General features: G+C 41.7%; 1 protein-coding gene across 1 annotated transcript in view; it reads right to left on the reverse strand.

The window, feature by feature from the left end:
* LOC140455398 (complement C4-B-like) overlaps positions 1 to 24,381 on the reverse strand; it is a 130,260-nt gene that overhangs the window by 80,630 nt on the left and 25,249 nt on the right. Inside the window, exons 10-16 of the mRNA XM_072550206.1 lie at positions 22,254 to 22,369; positions 19,589 to 19,732; positions 19,077 to 19,265; positions 16,873 to 17,067; positions 15,683 to 15,835; positions 10,850 to 10,976; positions 6,356 to 6,427 (exon numbers count right to left, since the gene is read on the reverse strand). Of these exons, the coding sequence (XP_072406307.1) occupies positions 6,356 to 6,427; positions 10,850 to 10,976; positions 15,683 to 15,835; positions 16,873 to 17,067; positions 19,077 to 19,265; positions 19,589 to 19,732; positions 22,254 to 22,369 (996 nt within the window). The remainder of the gene's footprint in view (positions 1 to 6,355; positions 6,428 to 10,849; positions 10,977 to 15,682; positions 15,836 to 16,872; positions 17,068 to 19,076; positions 19,266 to 19,588; positions 19,733 to 22,253; positions 22,370 to 24,381) is intronic.

The following is a 24,381-nucleotide window of genomic DNA, read 5'->3' on the forward strand; positions in this document are numbered from 1 at the left end:
GGGATGACCTGGTTTATTTTTCATCTTTCAATACGAGGAGTAGCCGGGTGGCCACTTCATTTAGAAAGAATCTCCCATTTAAGTTATTAGAGGGCATTAAAGACACACACGGGAGATTTGTAATCCCTAAAGCTTTGATACATGGGGAAGAGTAAGGGATATTAAACGTTTAATGACAGGTGTCCCCCAGCCCACCCCCTTAAATTCTTGACAGACGCACTTCCTAGGCTGGTTAACCTTGCATCTCAACATATCATCATAGGAGGGGATTTTGATTGTTTCACAGACCCTATGGTAGACAGATTGCCCAAAGGCCCACTGATATCTTCTTTGCAATCTAAACAATTAAGGGTGCTGAATTGGGGTTGGCAGATATTTGGAGGCACCTTTACCCGACTGACAGGGACTTCATGTTCTTTTCGAACCCACATAAATGCCATAGCAGGACTGATCTTTTTCTGACCCCGGCAGCACGGCTGGGCTCGGTGGTATCATGTACAATTGGCAATATCACTATTTCTGATCATGCCCCAGTGTATTTAATGGTGAAGAGTAAGGATACAGTAAGGATCAAGGCACTGGTGACTGGACTCCTTCATCCTTAAGGATAGAAAGTTTATTGAATTCTTTTTGAGTGAGTTCAGGGCTTTTTTAGAGATTAATTCAGGCCCATCCATCCTTTGGGAAACAGCTAAAGCCCATGCTAGGGGGTTGGTTATTTCCTATTCAGCCAGTAAGAAGTGGCAGACAGGCGAACAGCAGCGCTTGCTCAAGACGTCTCTGAAAGTAGCTGAAAAGGCGGGCTTTGACAGGCCTTCGCTGGTTAAACCTCAGAGGATCACGGCGCTCCGGTCTACGCTGAACCCTGATGCTCATATGGACAGCCAAGAAGGAGCTTACACTGGCAAGTCAAAGGCTGTTTGAGCATGGGGATAAGCTGGGCAAGTACCTCGCGTACCTTACTAGGAAAAGGAGCGACCCCCAAGTCATTACCTCGATCAGAGAAGACACTGGGAAATTTGACCTACGATTCTAAAAGGATCAATGCAGCATTGCAGAAATTTTACTCTGAATTATACCAGTCTGAGAGCTGTGAGAGTGGACGGGTTAGAATGGAGTCTGTTTTTCTGGGATTGACCCCTGAACAAGAGTCTCTCCTCAATGCCCCATTGTCAGAACAAGAGGTGGAGGAGGCTGTGAGGCAGCTCCGGGATAGAAAGGTGCCTGGTCCTGATCAGCCTCCCAGAGAGGGATCGGTACAGGGATTGGTGATCTCCTTAGATGTGGAAAAGGCATTTATCAGGGTCGAGTGGCCATATTTTTTTTCATACTTTGAAATGGTTTGGCCTGGGAGGGACCTTCATCAGGTGGCTGGAGGGTTTGTCTAGTGATCCTGTTGCCGCAGTCCTCACCAATGGTGTACGGTCAAGCAATTTTAGTATTTGTAGGAGCAGTCGATAGGGCAGTCCCTTGTCACCATTGCTTTTCACATTGGTGATCGAATCAATACGATCAAGGCAATACGCAGGGATCCCAATAACCCCGCTCCAGAAGTGGAAATCAAATCACATAAGATTGCACTGTATGTGGATGATATTCTCGTCTTCTCAAACCCCACAGTCTCGGTGCCACACCTGATAGAATGCATCCATCTATTCAGTGGCTTCTCAGGTTATAAGATCAATTTTGCAAAGTCAGAGGCCATGCCCATGGGTGGTCTCCCGAGAGCGTCTGATCCTGAGGGCACATCTCAGTTTCCCTTTTAGATGATTGCAGGAGGGCTTTCTCTATGTAGGTATATTTATACTCCCATTTTTGATCAGCCATTTAAAGCCAATTTTGCCCATGTATTCGACAGAATCGAGCAGGACCTTCATAGATGGGAGGTGCTTCTGATCTCTAGGTTAGGTCAAATGGCCCTCATTAAAATGAACACTCAGCCCTGCATGTTGTATTCTATGTGAAGGCTTCCTCTGCTTTTCACGAAGCAAATATTTAGAAGACTGAATGGCTGGTTCAGTTCTTTTTTCTGGTATCACAAGCGACCCCTAATTAAATTGACTAATCTGCAGTTACCACAGACTGGGAGGAGTGGGCCTCCTAGATATCAAAAACTATCGGTTAAGCTTGTTGCTATCTTACATGAATGATTGGGCCCAGGGGGACCTTCACTCACTTTGGTTGGACATCGAAGCATCTGAGACAAGATACCCCCTTGGATACCTGCTGTTCTTGGACAAAATGAGAACAGTTAAGGAATATTGCCGTAGCCCAATAGTCATCAACACTATCAAGGCGTGAAGGGCAATGCATCAGCGTAAGGGCACTATTGCCAAAACATCATTTTTGATACCCATAGTTGGTATACTGGGCTTTCAGCCAAGGATGGCGGGCTCTGTTTAAGCTATGGGCAGCTAGGGGTGTGTTTTGCCTGGGTAACTTATTCGAAGGGGACATACTAATGTCCTTTGTCCAGTTGGCTCAGAAATATGAGTTGCCCAGGAGGGACCTCTTTTGGTTCTTCCAAATTACAAACATCACACACTTCTAACTGACCATTATAGGTCTGACATGGAGAAGAGAGTGTTGAGTGCTGAGGGTACATTATCTGTTAGCAACGCTTATCACCTATTGGGAGAGGATCCCTCGGACGAGACCAAGTGGCTTTGTAGGATATGGGAGGGGGAGTTGGACATCGAGATCTCTTCTGAAATATGGGAGGATATCTGGGAAAATGCAAGAAGGATCTTGATTTGCCTTGCAATTGAAGATTCTCCACAGGGTCCATCTGGCCACAGACTGCCTCACTAAATTTAAAGCAGGAGCATCTCCAATGTGTCCTAAATGCAAAGTGAGCAGGGGCACGCTTACTCATTGTCTTTGGTCCTGCCACAGACTGCGGGCATACCGGAGCACTGTGGTAGGCAAGATAGAGAAGGCCTTGGGGACAGAGATGTAGATGGACACGGTATCTCCTCTTCTCGGCTTTGTTAATTCACTCTCATTGGATACACACAAAAAATAAAGGCTTTTCAGTATCCACACTTTTTGTGCAAGAAAGAACATTCTATTAGGGTGGGTGTCAGGAAATTCCCTGGAGCTGGTGAGCTGGCATAAGCTAGTCATGGAGCACATCCCCTTGGACTTTCTTACGAGTATGGTGAACCATAAAATTGAGAATTTCTATTTGGACTATCCTCTTTGGACTATCTGGGTACAGATTTGTCCACTTGTACGCTCAATAATCGAGGACTATCGTTTTGTTTTGCAGAGCTGTGTTACGGCTGTTATCATTATTATTATCATTAAGAAGTTTCTTTTTTAGCTTACTTATTAGTTAGTATTTATTTGTGTAATTCACAGTTCTGTTTCTTTTTAAATATTAGTTTGAATGGTTTGGTTTTGCATTTGTTGTAATATTCAAAAGAAAAAAAAATTCTTCCTTTTAATAAAAATAAATTTTAAAAAAGAAGTTCACAGAATAATGAGGGATATAGATAGGGTTAATGGTAGTTGTATTTTCCCTAGGATGGGGGATGAAAAGACTAGGGGGCACATTTTAAAGGTGAGAGGAGAGAGATTTAGAAAAGGCATGATTGTACACAGAGGGTGTTTCGTGTGTGGAGTGAACATCCTGAGAAAGTAATGGATGTAGACACATTTACAGCATTTAATTCGATGACTAGGGAATGTTTGGAGGGATATGGGCCAGGATCAGGCACGTGGAACTAGTTCAGTTTGGGATTATGGTCGACATGGATTGGTTGGACTGAAGGCTGTGTTTACATATTGTGTGACTCTATGACTCGAAGATTTTATGCTTAGTTTAGTTTAGTTTAGTTTAACTATACAATACTTATTGATTAATCTAACAATTTATTGTTCTGCTCAACTGTAATCAGTGTAGATTTTAATATTTTAATATCATGTAACTCTGTTTAGCCTCAATTTGACAAAGAAGTGCACCTTTGGATTGCAAACAGAATGAGGACAAACCATAATTGTCTGCGAGTTATAGCTACAGACTGAGAGTTCCTGTTTAGCTCAGTGCGATTTCATAATTGTGAGAACATGCAGATTTCCAGTGTTGGATAAGGTAGAGTTGGTGTCCTTCCAGCTTAGGTGTGGAGGTTTGTTCAATATGTCGTGTCAGTTGCATGGATGACACGATGATCTTTTGCTATAAATTCCGCGTCTTATCATCCTGCTCCACAGCTACCCGACGAAGGAGCAGTGCTCTGAAAGCTAGGACTTCCAAAAATACCTGTTGGACTTTAACCTGGTGTTCTGTGAATTTAAACTCTTTCCAGCTTGTTAGATCTTATCAAGGAATCATGGTTGTAGCTATCCTATACTGTTGGTGGTGGTTCAGTTTGTTCTTGATGTGACGCAGTAACACGTACCTAAACTTAATCTTTTGATTAAATGTAATCTTGATATTCCTGTTTACCCATACCAATGTGTTTCAGCTTTTCAATTGTAAGTTTCCATTAGACTTTCAGCACTCAAGGCTATATATTGACGAATCTCACTACTTCATACTTTTTACATGTTCTGTCTGGCAGTTTGTATAGATTGGTACTTTGTTATTCTGCATTTCTATTATTTTGGTGTGATAAGTAGCTTCTTTATAACCTATCTTTAGTCATTATTAAATAAAACAGAGTCACAAAAACTCTATCAAGTCATTAAAACAAAACCTCATTTCACAAATAACTCTAAGAAGACCAAACAGTCAATTATAAGAAAGTGTCTGGCCTAATGTGAACTTCACCAACCCAATGAGAATTGACATATTAACTTAAGAATATCAGTCACTGGGTTTTGCCTGCACACATTGACCTTTCCTTAACTAAAGTGGTAAATAATATTTCAAACAGTCAAAATTTCAAATGGAGACAATAAACAGACTGTAGTGAAAAGGATAGAGAATTGGAAAAATAACTCATTAAAGTACCATTCATGAGAAAATATCAATCAATGAGTGACAATTAAAGAGTGATCATATGACCCTTAAAATAATCAGCATTAAGTCTTGCCTCATCAAGGTTAATCAGATCATAATGAATCAATTGCTGTTGGCTTTGGCTTGGAAAGACTTAATATGCAGCGACTTCCACTGTGCTCATTATGATTTAAAGAGAAATGTTGGCCAAGTGGAGGCAGAAGACCCTTTAGATATTGCTGAGAGACCAGGGCTGAGTGTCCATCCATGCCCTACACTCAAATGCGAAGCAAGAGTCATTTATACCCATAAAGTCACCGCCTAGCTTTAACAGGTATTATTTATAATTTAAGACACGTTTACTGTGGTTCTGCACCAGACTGTCTCCTGTTGCCTTGAAAGTTAAAGTGTCAAAACAAAAAAAAACTTCAATTGTGTTTGAAATGAAACATTTCCCTTTCACATCTTAAGTTTGAAGAATTATGTGGATGATTTTTGTGTCTTCCTTATAATAAAGACAACCGCAAAATGCCCTTTAAATGTTCCTGCCATTTCATTGTTTCCCATTATTAATTCACCATTTTCACCATCCAAGTCACTGACTATCAATTAAGTGGCCTGCTTTCTGTTATTAATGTTTGTAGAGACTCATAATATCAACTATCAAATTTCTGGCTAGCTTTCTCTCATACCCTAATTTCTCCCTTTTTTTTTCAAATTTATGCTTTGGTAATTTCAAAAATCTGTAAAATCTTCTGACCTAACATTCATCTTGTCACTATTGTAGGCATTTAATTTCAATTCGATATTAACCTTAATTTCCTTAGATAAGCATGGTTTTGCATCCTTCTCATAGATTCTTTTACATTACAATATATTTCACAGTGATTTATTGAATTTTTCCTTCAATATCTACCACAAATTCTGTACTATGCTACCATTTAACCTATTTTCTCAGTTTGCTTTAGCCACTCTGACTTCATTATCTTATTTAAGTTGAAAACACTATTCATGTACCTGAACTTCTCACTCAATGTATAAGTGACTTTATATCACTTAAAGTTCTAAACAATTAAATTTCCAAACAGCTTCTTCATTGCAAAGTACATAGTAACATTGACAGTCCCCCAGTGCACAGTTGTGACTTTGCTGCAATGCAGACACTGGGGGAAAAAAAGTGATCATAAATTCTGTAGCTTTAAAACTGAGCTATACTAATACCAATAAATTACTTTGTTCATTGCTGCATAGATGGTGACAACACTTACTGTAAAACAGATAAACGAATCACTGAACTAGCAAGGAAGTTCCAGGCACAATAAGCATACAACATAATTTCAAGTCTTGTGACCATTCTAAACCTCTCCAGCCAAATCTTCAAATCAGAGTGAATATCAACTTCTTCCCTACCTTTTCCCATGTACTGTGTTTGAATGTCCAAAGATCTTTTCCTCCTACTTCCACCCATTTTGCAGGAATATCCTGTAAAGAGATTACATTGTTGATTAATAATGAAATGTCTCATGCGTCTAGAAACTGACAGGATATCATACCTCCAGTGACCTTAAGTCAATTAAATGTTTACTGATTATTGATTATCTATTGGCATCCTTTTTGTTGGCCACAGTGAAAACTTAGTGTCAACATCGGGTTAGAGTGAAATTAGGGTGATGGAATGCAAGTGAAAAAGTAAGTAAAAATGTGACACTTTGTCACTGAAATCACTTGAAACATGGTGTCACAGTGCTATTTCAGTCTCAGAGCAAAACTCAGTTTTGATTAACTTGTTTGCTGAAATTATACCGAGAGGAAATATGGCAATCAGAGATTTAAACCACTCAATTCATTCAAACATTGTACATACATGACATTCCGATCTTTTTCATACAGCATAGTGTAAAGAATTTGCAATCAGTTTGGCTATTTTATATTTTTAGCAATGCTGACCAAATTGGTCATGTAGACTAAGTCCCACACTCTTCACTTCATTGAGTTTTCCCTTCTCTTGTCTTCATTGGAAAGTGAAATCTACTGTGGAGTTTAATGGATGGTGAATTCAAGATTGCATATTCCTTACTTTTGCTCAAAATTGAAAGTACTCCAAGGATCTTATTGGGTTCAAGTAAGGCAGAGATTTCAATTCAGGAATGTATCATTTCAACTCAACTTTAAACATGACACAAACCTGCACTGGGAGGCTCTGTGGCAGTCTGGGGTAGCATGATACTCCCTAAGCCAGAAACTATGGCCTTCAGAAAGCACCAGTGTCAAATTTGCTGATGATATAAAGATATGTAGGAAAGTAAGTCATGAAGAGGACATTAGGAGGCTGCAAAAATGCATATAGATCGGTTAAGTGAGTGGGCAACCATTTGGCAAATATGAAGTTGTCCATTTTGGAAGAATTAAAAAAAACATTACTCAAATAATGAGAGATTGCAGAACCCTGAGGTGTAGAGAGATGTGTGTCCTATTGCATGAATCATAAAATGTGACTATAGCAGCACCTGTAATTAGGAAACCTAATAGGATGTTATTGCTTATTGTGAGGGAAATTGAACACAAAAGGAGAGAGGCTTTCCTTCAGTTATGTCAGACAGTGGTGAGGCCACACCTGGAATACTGTGTAGGAGAGTAGCATGTTCAATGGGAGGTGATGGCCCATGGTATTATTGGTAGTCCATTAACCCAGAGCTCCAGGTAATGTTCTGGGGTCCCTGGATTGAATCCTGGCAGATGATGTAATTTGTGTTCAATCTTTTAAAAATCTGAAATGAAGGGCCAAATGATGACTGTGAAATCATTGTCGATTATCAGGAAAAACCCCATCTGGTTCACTAATATCCTTTATCGAAGGGAACTGCCATCCTTACCTGGTCTGGCCTACATGTGACTCCACACCCACAATGACATTGCCGACTCTTAACTGCCCCCAGGGCAATTAGGGATGGCAATAAACGCTGGGCCGGCCAGCGATTTCCTCATCCCATGAATGAATTTTAAAACAAATTGGTCACCTTATTTCAGGGAAAATGTTTGAGAAGGGCTTTCCGACTAATGCCAGGAATGGGCAATGTATCTTATGAGGAAATATATGGGAATAGCAGGACTTGGAATGTATCTGCTGAAGTTTAGGCATAAGAGTGATTGATTAAAGCACATAAAAGCCTCAAGTGGCTTAATGGAATAGATATGTAGAGAACGTTTCTGCGTATGGGAGAGTCCAGCACTGAAGGTATTGGGACAAAAACAAAGGGTGACCCACTCAAAACAAAGATGAGGTGAGTATTTTCATTTCTCACTAAGGGCTATGAGTCTTTGGTGCTTTGCTCCGGAAAAGCAGAGGAAAGCAGATTCTTTGGATGTTTTTTTCTGACAGAGGAAGGTAGATGATTGGCAAGCATGGGGAAGAAAAGACATCAAAGGAAGTCGAGAGGTTACAATCAGATCAGCCATGATTAACTAAATGATGGAGCAGACTAAATGACCGACTCTTGCTCATTACTTTGATGGCCCAATGTATTGCTTCTGATTTCAGGCGAGGAACTGTCCAGCAAAGTGAGCTCCTGAAACTAACGCAAGTGCATGTTTCATCTGCTCACGTGTCTCGAGACCAGAGAGTGAAAATCTTACATTTTTGAATAAATTTTAACGTTACAATGCTCTGCTAAAGGTAGCAGCCAAGAATCTGATATTGTCATTTCAGAAATAGCAAAGACTGAAAGTTTCATCAATATACCTTACCTGTCCAAAATTGTGTCTCAATCTGTTGAGCACTAATTAAATTATTCTTTTGTATAATAATTCAATTAAAGCCAAATACGCATGGGTCATCAAGTTACAGTGGATTGATTCCAGTAAGCTACATCATTGAACCTGATTGTGGTGACTGCTCCTCATCAACGTTCATGTTTAAAAAATGTAGTTTTTTTCTCTCTGTCAAAGGGAAGTATCTAAGTAAATGTGATTTGAAGATGTTAACATAGTGGCAATGTCACTGGACTTGCCTCCAGAGGCTTCTTTCAGGCTCAAATCATACCCAATGGTAGAACTTGAATCAATACATTTGGAGAACACAACTCATCTTAGTGACAGTGAAAATCGACTTCAGTTGTTATTTCTTCAAAATATAAAACATTCAGATCATTGGTGTCTTTTAGGGAAAGAAATCTGGAGGAATTACTGCGTCTATCTGTACCCAGGCTTACTGACTCCGAATTCCCCTCTGTAATGGCTGAGTAATCCACTCAGTTCAAGGGAAATGGAATGGACGCAAATATTAATCTTGTCAGTGCTGCCACATACCGTGATATTGGGGGGTGAAAACATTAGTGTAGATATCTATGAAACTCAGTATTTATTACACACACACTCACACACATACACACACACTCACACGCGCATACTCTTACACACACGCTGTTACACATACACACTCTTACACAGTCTCACACTCTCACTCACTCACACTCTCACTCACACTCTCATTCACTCACACTCACTCTCACTCTCACTTTCACTCTCACTCTCACACTCACTCCTTCTCACTCTCACTCTCACTCCTCACTCCTCACTCCTCACTCCTCACACTCACTCTCTCTCACACTCACTCTCTCTCACACTCACTCTCTCTCACACTCACTCTCACACACACTCTCTCACATGGACACTGTTACACACAGACTTACACATTCTCTCTCTCTCTCACACACACTCAGACTCACATTCACACACACACACTCAGTCTCACACGCGCATACTTGTACACACACACGCTCTTACACATACACACTCTATCATACACATACACACACATTCATACATACACACACTCACAGGCATACTCACTTTCACACACACACACACACACTCACTTGCTCACACACACACACACACTCTCACACATGGATGCTGTTACATGCAACACACATGGATGCTGTTACACGCAACACACACACACACACACTCAGTCTCACACATGCATACTCTTACACATGCATACTCTTACACACACACGCTCTCGCATACTCTTTCTCTCTCACACACACACCTTCACTCTCACTCATGGACGCGGTTACACACAGCACACAGTCTCACACACGTACACTCTTACACACACATGCTCTTGCACATACACACTCTCTCAGTCTCTCACGCACGCACACACACTCTCACTCTCACACATAGATGCTATTACACACAGTCTCACACACACATTCTCGTTCTCTTGCTCTCTCGTTCTCTCTCACACACACACACACACACATACAGACACTCGGTCTCACACGCGTATACTCTTACACACACATGCTCTCACACGCGCATACTCACACACACGTGCTCTTACACATACACACTCAATCTCACACAGTCTCTCACACACACCCTCACACACTCTCACATGCACACTCTTACATACACACACACTCACACGCACACTCACTTTCAAACACACACTCAGTCTCACGCGCATACTCTTACCCACACATGCTCTTACACATACACACTCTCACATATGCACACTCTTAAATACACATGCGCACTCACACACACACTCACTTTCACACCACCACACTCACACACACATACACACTCACTCTCACACATGGACGCTGTTACACACACAGTCTCAAACACACACTCACTCACACATGGATGCTGTTACACACCACACTCTCGCACACTCTCGCACACTCTCGCACACTCTCGCAGTTACACACAACACACACACAGAGTCTCACAAGCGCATACTCTTACACACGCGCACCCTAACACACGCGCACCCTAACACACGCGCACCCTAACACACGCGCACCCTAACACACTCACTCTCACATGGATGCTGTTTCACACCCACACCCCCCCACACCCCCCCACCCGATTTGTTTCAAATGCTTAGCTTACCATCTCGATAGTCTGCAGTGTCCACATTGGAAATAAAAGCCAGCCCAGCATCCTTGAAAACATGTTTGCTGTCAGCACCACTTCCAAATGTGCAGCCAAGGTCGTAGGAGTTCATCTCTTCAAAGATCTAATTACAGCCAAAAGTCAAACAGGAGAAATAGCTCAACGAAGAAGGATCTAAGTGAACATAATGAGCTTCACACAATTATTATAATTTAAAACATGGCCCCAGTTTCCAGGATAAATCCAAATAAATTAAAAAAAAATAATCCTTGTGTTTTCTCATTGGGTCACTATGTGTTCTGTTAGTTGATCTGAATAGGAAGTTTTTAGGGAGGAAGTCTCTACCTCCATTCCTCTGGCCTGGTGGTTACAGTGGCCCATAATTTGGCCTTTTATTAACCACAAAGCTGTCAGTGTTAACTGACGCAACTGCATAAAACTCACACACACACAAAAGAAAATCTCTGGGGCACCCACAAGTGATGTTATAATCAGAAAATGGGCAGCAGAGTGGCACAATGGGTGGCATGGTGGCACAGTGGTTAGCACTGCTGCCTCACAGCGCCAGAGACCCGGGTTCAATTCCCGCCTCAGGCGACTGACTGTGTGGTGTTTGCACGTTCTCCCTGTGTCTGCGTGGGTTTCCTCCGGATGCTCCGGTTTCCTCCCACAGTCCAAAGATGTGCAGGTCAGGTGAATTGGCCATACTAAATTGCCTGTAGTGTTAGGTAAGGAGTAAATGTAGGGGTATAGGTGGGTTGCGCTTCGGCGGGTTGGTGTGGACTTGTTGGGCCAAAGGGCCTGTTTCCACACTGTAATGTAATCTAATATAAAACTCAAAAAAACTCACTGCTCCAAAGGGTGCAGAGTTTTTGTGTTGATGATGAACGTAGAATCATCTGACGTGTTGCTGGCTCAAAGGTAGAAGGCAGAGGGTGGTGGTGGAGGGTTGTTTTTCAGACTGGAGCTCTGTGACCAGTGGGGTGTCACAAGGATTGGTGCTGGGTCCTCTACTTTTTGTCATTTACATTAATGATTTGGATGCGAGCATAAGAGATACAGTTAGTAAGTTTGCAGATGACAACAAATTGGAGATGTAGTGGACAGTGAAGAGGATTACCTCAGATTACAACAGGATCTGGACCAGATGGGCCAATGGGCTGAGAAGTGGCAGATGGAGTTTAATTCAGATAAATGCGAGGTGCTCATTTTGGGAAAGCAAATCTTAGCAGGACTTATACACTTAATGGTAAAGTCCTAGGGAGTGTTGCTGAACAAAGAGACCTTGGAGTGCAGGTTCATAGCTCCTTGAAAGTGGAGTCGCAGGTAGATAGGATAGTGAAGAAAGCATTTGGTATGCTTTCGTTTATTGGTCAGAGTATTGAGTACAGGAGTTGGGAGGTCATGCTGCGGCTGTACAGTACATTGTTTAGGCCACTGTTGGAATATTGCGTGCAATTCTGGTCTCCTTCCTATTGGAAAGATGTTGTGAAACTTGAAAGGTTTCGGAAATGATTTACAAGGATATTGCCAGGGTTGGAGGATTTGAGCTATAGGGAGAGGTTGAATAGACTGGGGCTGTTTTCCCTGGAGCATTGGAGGCTGAGGTTTATAAAATCATGAGGGGCATGGATAGGATGAATAAACAAATTTTCTTCCCTGGGAGTCCAGAACTAGAAGGCATAGGTTTAGGGTAAGATACAAAAAAGACTTAAGGGGCAACTTTTTCACACAGGTGATGGTGTGTGTATGGAATGAGCTGCCAGAGGAAGTGGTGGAGGCTAGTACAATTACAGAATTTAAAAGGCATCTGGATGGGTATATGAATAGGAAGGATTTAAAGGGATACTGGCACAGTGCTGGCAAATGGGACTAGATTGGGTTGGGATATCTGGTCAGCATGGATGAGTTGGACCGACGGGTCTGTTTCCATGTTGTATACCTCTATGACTCTATGAGTCTATGTTAGTCAAGTATTCAAACATCTTGAACACCCAGTGTTAAATGCGCAGTCTGTTCGATAAGGTATAATTGAGTTTGACTTAGTTGTAATGGGCTAGGTTTTGTTTCAGGACAGCATCACTTCAGAGAGTTCCAGGACAGATTAATTTTGGGTTGAGTTAAGGATTAAGAATGGTACAACTACATTGCTCAGTCCAATATACAGACCACCAGCTAATGGAAAGGATATACAGGAACAGATCTGCAAGCATATAACTGAGAGGTGGTGACATCATAGGGAAGTCATATTGTGGAATATTAATTAACTCTACAATGACTGGAATAGTGGTATTTCAAGGGGCAGTGTGGGGGATGCATAGCAAAAGTGTGTTCAGGTAAATATCCGACAGCAGTATATGTTCAGTCCACAGCTGGACCTGATCCTTGGGAGTGAGTTGGTCCAAATAGATCAAGTGGTACTGGAAACACATTTAGAAGCAGTCATCATTGTAGTTAACAGCACGATGACTGCAGAAAATGATCTTGCTCAATTAGAATAAGAATAATCCACAGAAAAAGAATGGGCTTCAATAGGAGATAAACAGAACCCACTTTTCCTTATACATATCTCTGGTGTTTTGAGATCAATTTTAAAGTTCTGGATGACACGAAGTTTGGAAGAATCGTAAGCTGTGAGTTGGACAGTATAGAACTGAAGGGTTTTAATGCATTGGTAGAGTGGGGCAAAATGGTGGCAGAGGGAGCTTAATGTGGAGAAGTGTGAGGTGGTGCACATTGTTGTGAAAACACTGAGAGGCAGCACAAAGTAAAGGATAATGGGAATAACTCAGGAAACCTGACTGGAAAGAAACATCATTTATAGTTGAGCACCAAAATAGAGCCACTACTTGAGCCACTAGTGCGAGCCCAGGACAGATAGTTCTGCAGAGTCATCCCTGACTCAGGTGGTGAATTCCAGTTGGGTAGCCATTGCCTGATACCAAGGGGACTCATACTCAATCAGATCCATGGGGAGATTAATTAGAGATTCCTAAAGAGTCTTGTAGGGATTATCACATTACAATTTCAAAGGGTGTGCTGGAGCATGTGTCTATGTGTATGTCAATAAAGGTGTCAGATCAGGTAGCAAGATCTGTTAATAAGGCAGAGCATATTCTTGGCTTCATTACTAGTGGCATAGACTGCAAGATCAGGGAAATTATGGTAAACTTACATAAAACGATTGTCAGACCTCAGCTGTAGTATTGTTTATAGTTCCTATGGTTTAGTGCTGAGAACTATGTAAATGCATTGGAGAGAGTCCAAAAGTGGATTACAAGAATGATCCCAGGGATGAGATGCTTCAGGAAAGATAGGAGACATTGGGGCTTGTTTTACTTGGAGACGAGACGGTTAGCAGGAGGGTTGATAGAAACTTTGAAGACAATGAGGAGCCTGGTCAGAATGGTCAGAACACTCATAACCAAACCAAAAACCAAAGGGCACAGTTTTAAATTATCTTAGTGAGAAAAACCTTTTTTTTTAACGCATGAGTAAGTAGTTAATCAATGCAATGTAATGCCTCAACATTTGGTGAAGGCAGGTTCAACTGAGATGGCATTGGATGGTTATCGAACAGAAAAGGTGTCATTGGGGTAAGGGCAGGAAATTGACATGATGCAACAGTGCTCCGAGCAGTCTTGAGGCAGATGTTTTAGGCTGAAGAAGGAGAAATGTCATCATTCACATGGTTACGTCTCTTTGGAATTCTCCAGACCAGAGTGTTGCAAGTGCTACATCTTTGGGTGTATTTAAGACTTAGATAAATGCATTTGCAGTACATCAGTGATTGAAGGGATCTAGGGAGTGGATGGGAAGTGGATCCGAAGTGTGAATCTGATCAAAACTCTTCTGACTTGTAGACCAGGCCATTGGGTCTATTCTCCTTCCTACCTCTTGTATATGTAATTATGAATAACTTCACTCATCAGAAAAAAAAAACATACAAGCTAATTCATTCTGCATCAAATGGAATCAAATCTTGATTTTTAAAATTGTTCAAGTGTGTTATGAAGTTAGCCCACAGATCAGTTGTGATCTCATTGTCTGGTTGAACAGGCTTGAGTGACTGATGGTTTTCTCTTGTTCTTGTATTAGTCCTTATCATTTGCTTCCGTATTTTCCATAATCCCATATATGACATCCTAACCTTTATTTCACTTGCAGTGCATTTTTAAAAACGTTATTCTTTTTTTCCTTGCCAGCAGCCTGTAGATAATCCCCAATTCAAAGTCATGTTAGAGTAGAGGTAGCATAACTCCTGGTAGTACTCAATGTATGCTCCAAACCTTTCCTCAGGTTGGTAATGAGTACAGTTTCTTCAATGGCTGGTCACTGCAGAGTTTTAGATATTTTCCAGTCATCTTGTTTAGAGATGTTATTACACACCTCTGGAGCAGGTGGAATTTGAACTTGGGGCCCCTTCATCCAGAGGTTGGGACACTACCACCACACCACAAGAGCCCATTTTAAACTGCATCCAGTCCTGGCAGGACCATTGTGTGGGTGGCACATGAAGCGCATGTTATCGGAAAAGTCTCTGAGCATACACATTTCATTGAGATTGAAACATACAACTTTTTTGTGACCATGTACTCTAAGTAAATAACGATTAGTTATTCTAACTAAACATTGAGGGATTCCTTGTTGTGCCCAACCTGCATTATAAGCTCTCCCTGAGAAGGAAGGGAACATATTTTGGGCAAAATCATGGTGTGAAATGGCCAGTAACAGTTTTCCCTTTAACTAGGGAGAGGTTATTGTAAATTGATGCATTTTACAGATCAAAACATTAGGTCCTCCCAAAGCTCCATGCATTTAACCACTTACTTTCTTTGCTGTAAGCTTGTTCTTGTTGTTGAGGATGTAGATCGCGGTGTCAACAATGGCAAGGTACACGTTTCCGTTGTCTTCAGTCTCGACAAACAGGTTAGCTTTTCCACCCGGGTTATAATACTCCTTGGTCATACTTTTTATTGTAATCTGGAGCAAACGTGAAAGTGGGACCCAGAGTCAATGGTGAATGACGCTAGTTTTTGGAGTATATAGTGACTGACTGTGATCACTGATCACCAATATCCAAATTCTCAACACAACACCTTAAATGCTATGAAAGTGCGTCCTTGTACACCAAAAGGGGACATGCATAAGAATCAACAGTGTGGAAAAAAAGAAATGTGAATGTTTGGAGATCTGAAATACACAAAACCAGAGAAACTCAGCAGGTTTCAACTGTATAAAAGGTTGGTTAGACCACAAGTGGATTATTGTATACAGTCCTGGTCACCATACTGTTGGAAGGAGATGATTGTACCAGAGAGGATACAGAGGAGATTAACCAGAATATTGCCTGGTGAACTTACTGAAAACACCCCTATACACACACACCGATACACACACACACACCTATACACACACACACACACACACACACACACACACACCTATACACACACACACACACCTATACACACACACACCTACACACACACACACCTACACCTCTCCACCAATCAGAATGTTGCCTGGGATGAGACATCTCAGTTATAAGGAGAGACCGGACAGGTTGCGTTTGCTTTCCTTGGAGCAGAGGAGGCTGAAGGTTGCGACCTGAAGAATTATGAGGCACAGACAGAGGAATCATGAGAATCTCTTCCCCATGATGGGGATCTAAGGCCAGAGGGCACAAGTCAAAGGTGAGGGGGAACTGGTTTAGAGACCATATGACAAATAATTACATCACCCCAGATGGTGGTACAAATATGGAAAGTGCTGCCTGAGAGAGTAGTGGAGGAAAGTAGTCTCTCAACATTTAAGAAGCAGCTGGATGAGCACTTAAAATGCCACAGTACAACAGACTATGCACCAAGTGCAGGTGAATGGACATCATAGACATAGTCGGCCATTTTTGATTTACAGAAAGTTGCAGAGCAACTCATTTCTCCCAGGCAGACTGTTCCTATATTTCAGGTTAAAGCTCAGTGTCATAATGTTCTGAAATCACATCAGTAAAACCATACCTTGCCTTCACAGACATCCTTAACATCGATCCAGGCAGAATTTGCCACCCTCTCTGTTTTGCCACCGACATTGATGTAATAGTAGATGACCAGCCGGAACGCGGGAACCATGGTGGTACTCAGTGGGAAGGTAAGTTTTGTGAATTCCGTTTTCTGAATTCTATCCATTTTAAGGATGGTGCCTTTGCTAATGATCTGTCAGGAGCAAGAACAGCAGACTGTACTCACATAAGCAACAATCTCACAGAATGTTTTGGAATATGAGTACATTTAAGGGTGTAGGTGTGCACGTGTCTCCAAGTGTATTTTTATACTCCTGCATGTGTAGGTGCATGTATGCTATGTGTGTCCTTTAGATAGCTGTGTGCATGTAGATGTGTACATTTGCAGCTGTCTGCATAGATGGGAGATATTCGGATTGGCCTGTTGACGTATCCCTGCTTTAATATAACCGGGGACACGAACCAGGCTGAATTGTCACGCTTACATGTGTGTGGCTCTAGGACTTAGATGTGCCCCAAAACATGCCCCACTGACAGAATTGGGTGCTTTAATGTGGAATTTGTGCTCCAGCTTTGCGTGCCCTGACAAAACTTGGTGCTTTGGAGTAATTTTGAGGTTTGTCCACCAGGTGTAGGAGGGGGATTGGTTGAATGGAGGGCTGGGTTGCGATCCTGAGTGATGCCAACCGTGTGGGTTCACTTCCCATACCAGCTGCGGTTATCATGAAGGGCAATGACATTGTAAAATGAGTCAATACCAGCTATACTGGCCAACCGTTTATTGTCTATAGGCCTGATTGTCATGATAATGTCCTCGTACACAAATCCTAAAACGTGGGTGCAATAAACATTTAGAAAGGCAAATGGAGCATCGTGATCTTCTGTCAGGAGAGCAGAATGCAACTGCATGGAATCTTATTTAGATTGTAATTGAAGTAATGTGTACAGTTTCCACTCCACATAAAGAAGGGGTAAAATTCTATTGGAAGCAGCTCAAAGAAGATGCTTGTCTTATAAGTGGAGATTAAGCCTGTATTGATTGGAATTTATAGCAATAAGGCATGATTTAACTGAAACATACATATTAAAGTTTAGTGTTGAAAAGATGTTTCCCTGTAAAACTAGGTGATAGTTTAAACATGAGGCATTTGCCATTTAAGACTGAGGTAGAGAAGATGTATTTTATTTCTTAAGTCAGTGATCTGTGGAATTCACTTTCCCTGAGAGCAGTGAAGGCAGGATCATTCAGGATATTTAAGGCTAAGTTTGATGTTTAATCGAGAAGGGAATCCAGGGCAATGGGGACTAGACAGCGAACCAAGACCTTCCCTGATGTTGAACAAACACCTACAGGTACCTGCAGGTGTTGCAAGTACACAGGTAGATAGGATAGTGAAGAAGGCTCCTGATTGCCTTTAACGGTCAGAGCATTGAGTACAGGAGTTGGGATGTCATATTATAGCTGTGCAAGACATTCTGGTCACCCTCTTATGGGAAGGATATTGTTAAATTAGAAAGGTTACAGAAAAAAAAATTGCAAGGATGTTGATCGGACTGGAAGGGTTTGAGGTATAAGGAGAGGTTGGATACACTGGGACATTTTTCCCTGGAGCATCAGAGGCTGAAGGATGACCGTACAGAGTTTTATAAAATCACGAAGGATATCGATAAGGTGACTATCTAAGGTCTTTTCCCCGGGGTAGGGGAGTCCAAAACTACAGGGTATAGGTCAAAGGTGAGAGAGGCGAGATTTAAAAGGGATCTGCGGGGCAACTTTTTCACACAGAGGGTGGTGCATGTTTGGAACGAGCTGACTGAGGAAATGGTAGAGGCTGGTACAACTACAGCATTTAAAGGACATTTGGATAGGTACATGAGTAGGAAAGGTTTAGAGGGATTTGGGCCAAATGCAGGCAAATAGGACTAGTGCAGTTTGGGAAACCTGATCAGCTTGGTGAGTGGCTCATGCTGTATGGCTCTATTAAGTTGAGTTGAGGCCATCATTCGAGCAGCTGCCACTTCACTAGCTGCAGATCCATGTTTTCCAAGTGTGGAATGGCCTCTACCTGCTCCTCATTCTTGCATCATTGCCAATATTATCTGCGGTGGCTTGTCCCAGAAAAAGAAAGATGGACCCAAATTGAGTGTATATCTGCATGTGAACAGAGTTCAGGATCAATTGTGATACAGTAACGTACTCACCATGTAGTAGTAATACTTGACATTTCCACTACCTATTGAAGTGACCGCTGCTAGATCTGCAGAGAATGAGCTACCTGGATCTAATACGTCATGCGGCACGTTGACGTGGAGGTAGCTCTTGCTGTTGGATTGGTAGATTCTCACAGTTTTCTTTGCTTCTGTTATTTCTGCACCGTTCCCAGCTGTCACCTGGCAGGACAAGGCAGTCACAGGTTACCCCGCCTTTCCTTATTAAGTGACTAATGCTGACCTTACTTCCTTTTGTCTAATCAGATGTACAGACATGACTTTATGATGAAATGAGCAACGAGTACTTTTCAGTGATTTGATCAAGAAGGAAAAAAATTTTCCTACTCAATGCAATTTGCTCATTTGATACTCTGGATTCTGTTCTAGATTTTTCAAGATATTACTCCCAAGTTAACGACTTTTCCCAAAGGCGCACTGATACTTGCAACAAGTTGATGCATGAATTCTTAAAGATCACAATTTTGCAAATTGTCTGTTCTCACCTTAATTTCAAAGGTGTCAGTATCCGCAGGAGACTGCATTACTAGCATGACCTGGCCATTCTCCTCTGTATTTTGCGGCTGTGTTCCTTCCAATTTCACAGGTATGCCTGAGGCAGGAGACCCATCAGGATATGTTACCTGTGCCTGAAAGTGAAAAGGACAGCTATTCAGGAAGAGACGTAGAATCATACAGCACAGAAACAAACCCTTCGGTCCAGCCTTCATGTCCCCACACTAAACCATCCCCACCTGCCTGCATTTGGCCCATATCCTTCCAAACATTTCTTATTCATGTTTATCCAATTATTTGTCCAAATGTCTTTTAAATGTTGTAACTGTACTTGCATTCATCACTTCCTCTGGCAGTTCATGCCATACACGAACTCTGTAAAAGAGTTGCCCCTCATGTCCTTTTAAAACCTTTCTCCTCTCACCTTAAAAATGTGCTTCCTAGCCTTGAAATCCCCCATCCTAGGGAAAACATAACTCCCATTAACTTTATCTATATCTGCCATAACTTTATAAACTTCTATTAGGTCACCTCTCAACCTCCTACGGTCCAGTGAAAAAGTCCCAGCCGACCCAATCTCTCCATATAACTCAAACCCTCCATTCCTAGGATCATCCTGGTAAATCTTTCCTGAATGTCTCTAGCTTAATAATATCCTTCCTGTAACATGGTGACAAGAACTGGACACAGTACTCCAGAAGAGAACACACCAATGTCCTGCACAACCTCAACATGGCGTCCCTTCTCCTGTACTCAAAGGTCTGAGCAATGAAGGCAAGTGTGCTAAATGTCTTAAACACCCTGTCTACCCATGACACAAACTTCAAAGAATTATGTACCTGAACCCCTAGGTCTCTCTGTTCTACAACTCTACCCAGGGTCCTATTAAATCCTGCCCCTTTTTGTTTTACCAAAATGCAATACCTCGCACTTATGCAAATTTAACTCATTCTGCCACTCCCCAGCCCATTGACCCAGTTGATTAAGACTTCTTTGTGATCCTAGATAATCTCCTTCACTGTCCATGTCCATCAATTTCGGTGTAGTTCACAAACGAAACAACCCTCCATAAATGGCCTTTTTCTTTTTTTTTTGCTTCCAGTTTTCCCTGGCTCTATTCTTGGCTTTACGTCTCGCCTCTCCAACTCCTTTCAGTTTGTAGGCGAGACTTGGAATTCTCACTCAATGCCTTTATCTGCAATTGCTTTCTGGCCTGGTATATCATTTCCTGAGGTACCATTTATATCGTCTATTGATTTATCTCACTGGGTTTCAACCTCATTAAATGATCACCAGCTAAGTACTTTGCCCATCATTGCTGGACTACCATCAACCCCTTTTATGGAACCTGCAAGTGTTGCCTTCCCTACAATGGTGTTGTAAAGTATCTTACTTCATCATTTAACTTTTTGTTAAAGCAGATGTAAAAATGTACCCTGATAACGCGATGGATCCAGATTTCCTGCTGTAATTATTACTGTGGGAGGATTGAAGCAAGGCCATATGGACAGCTGGGATTTTGACCAAATTGCTGACAGATTGATGACAATGACATTTCTGGTGGAAAAGTCAGCGTTAATGGTACCTGAGGTAATGGGGTATGTGCAGTGGACAAGAACGCACATTGCTGAACACAAGAGCATTTCTGGATAAGCTTTATTTAACACTAATTAAGCTGGGAATTAGTTCCTTGTTCAAATCCTGTCCCCACCACCCTCGCACACAAAGCTTTCTCCCAGACTGCAGAACAGGAGGGAGCCCTCAGCCACTTAACTGGCAGGCATCACACCTTCAGTCAGATTGAAGAAGGCTGGGTGCGGAAATAACGGAGGAAGGAGGGTGGGGGAATTGGGTGGAGATGGAACCCAGACAGACAACAGCTGTTGAGCAGACAAAGGGATGGATTATAACAGGCTGGTGAGAGTGAATTACTGATAATAGGGACCAGAAGTATTTTAAAACGTGTTACCAGCTTGTTTTCCCTAAATTCCTGGGATCTGGGCACTACTGGCTAGGACAGCATTTGTTATCCACCCAGTAAACCACATTGCTGTGGGTCTGGAGTTACAAGCAGGCGAGACCAGGTAGGATTTCCATAGGATTTCCCTCTGTAAAATGCATTATTGAAATAGAAGGGTTTGTCCCCCTCCTCTGCTTCCCAACAATTGTTCATTATCAGACTCTCAATTCCAGATTTTTATTGCATTCAAATTCTACCATCTTGGGATTCAAAATCACATCCCTCGAACATTGCCTGGGTCTCTAGAATAACAGTCCAGTGATTATACCACTAGGCCATCTCCTTTCCTTGGTATGTTCTTGTTTTTCACAGGTACTAGCATCCATCTCTTTTCCTAACTATTGTTCTCTTTTTCTCTCTCTCTCTCTCTCTCTCTCTGGGCTGCATCACTGCCTATCCCCTCACTCCTTCCCCCACCCACCTCACGTTGCCTTCAGCATATATATCACCTTGTCCTAGTTGCTAGCAGCTCTGCAGATGGGTCACTAGGCCCAAGACATTAACTTTGCCTTCTCTCCACATGCTGCCAGATTTTGCTGAGTTTTCCCAGTAATTTCTGTCCTTGCTTTGGATATACCCATGTAGGTCTGCACTATATCAGACACTCTGTACAGAGCCACTGTGGCTGTACATACCAACACAGTGAATGGAACTTTTGGGACAAAGTAACCGCTGGTCTTTGATAAATCGATTGCATACGGCGAGGAAACAAACTTGATGTTTTTGATTTCGACTTCTTCCATTTCTCCACCTGTCAGAAAATAGAAAGAGCTTTCACTTGTGTTTGTTTATTATTTAACAACATATAATACAGCACAGGAACAGGTCCTTTGACCCACCAACAGATAATGCCTTTCTGAACTAAAAAGCATCTGCCTCCATACTGTCCATATCCCTCTACTCCATGATCTACATTTATCTGTTAAGATGCCTCTTAAATGTTGCTATTACATCTGCCTCCACCACCTTCTGTTTGAATTCAAGTTTTTGATGAAGTTTTCTTTCATTTCCATTTGCAATCCTTTTCCTGCTGCTCTTGTTTCCACCACAAGAGTCGCTGACAAAGGGAGCATTTGTTGTCCACCCTTATTTGTCCCTGAACTGGGTGCTTGTTAGGAGCATTTCAGAGGGATAGGAGTTAACCCATTGCTGTGGGCATGTAGGTCAGAAAAGATAAGCATTGCCTTAATGAACCAGGTGGAATTTAATGACAGGTCATGTTACTAATATTGCAAGCCCAGCTCCTCAATGGACCATAGGCATATGGTAAATCATAATATCGTCATGCAGGTCGAAATCACTCCACACGGGCCAGTATCCCATCACCAAAACACTCTTTATTTACATGTGCACAGTATACTGGCTGTGGCCAGCAAGATTGAGTTAGTCCTTGAAATCAGGAGACTCTCTGCATTCCTTATTTATTATATATATATATATATATATATATATATTTTAACCTGCTTATTTTTTGTCTTTCTTTCTTTTTACCCCTGTGTTTATACTGGTCAGCCAGGGCTCCCTGATTCACCCAGGTAAATAACTGCAATCCAGGATCCCATAGTCAGTAAGATCCACCTGGTCCCAATCACTACACGGAGGCAAGCAACTTAACGAAAGCAAATTGTGTTCGACAAAGCGTGGAGTTTTTGTGACAGTGTAGCTAGCAAAGTAGTTCAGGGGAAACAGTGAATGTAATATATTGGAGCTTCTAAAAGGCATTCAATGAGGCACCACACAAGAGTTGTTGCATTTAGGTCTTCTGGGATTGGATGCATTGTATTTTGCATGAATTGGGAATAAAATGGAAAGTAGGAGTAACTGGTTAATTTTTGGATAATAGGTTGTAACTAATGGAATGCAAGGCTTCGCAATTACAGCTCATTTATTGACTGGACCCTGTTTCCTTCAGTCAGATATGATTTGTTTCATCTGATTTGAACTACGTACCTTGTGACATTTAATTCTGACCAAAATTGATAAGATGCCCAGTGAGTGTCCATTGTTTTGTTCAGCATTGTACTGGGCTTATCCAAATACAGTTGATATTACTTACTCATCCGAGACATATCGTCCTGATTTATGAACTAGATTTGACCAAATGCCTGTAGTGTGGCTCGACTCCTATGTCTCCAGAGAGAGACAACAAGTGAGCCAGAGATGGACATATTTTTAATCAATAAGAGATCAGGGGTTATGGCGGGGGAAAAGGGGGGAAGATGGAGCAGATGGTTAAGAGATCAGCCATTGACTAGTGAAGAAGACTTGATAGATCAGTGGCCTATTCCTACTCCCAAACCTTAAGGTTTTGAAAGAGTAGTCCAGGTCTCTGAATTACTCCTACCACTATACCCTCATATCCATTGTCCAATCTGTTCAATTGATAACTTTTATCAGAGGCTGTGGCTGCATCAACCTTAATTGATCAAGTCAACTTGGCAGTCCAATTAGACTGCCTTTATACCTATATATAGGATATGAGTTAAATGCACACACACTCATGGTGACATTGGTTGCCAGGGCTTGAGGACACAGCCATTTCCCCCTTAGAATATGACATAAAGTAATGAAGACAATTATTTGATAACGAGGTAACACAATGCTAACAGTGTAATTGCTTTGTTTCTTGTGACCTGAATATTACGTTGTGGGTAATGATTTCAAGAAAATTGCATTTTTCCTGCAAGTTCTAAGATTGCAATCATTTGGTCCACAGTGATAGTAACCCTAACTCTGAACCAAGAGGCTGGAATTTGAGTCTAA

Source organism: Chiloscyllium punctatum, chromosome 30 (assembly GCF_047496795.1).
Source record: "Chiloscyllium punctatum isolate Juve2018m chromosome 30, sChiPun1.3, whole genome shotgun sequence".
NCBI lineage: Eukaryota > Metazoa > Chordata > Chondrichthyes > Orectolobiformes > Hemiscylliidae > Chiloscyllium > Chiloscyllium punctatum.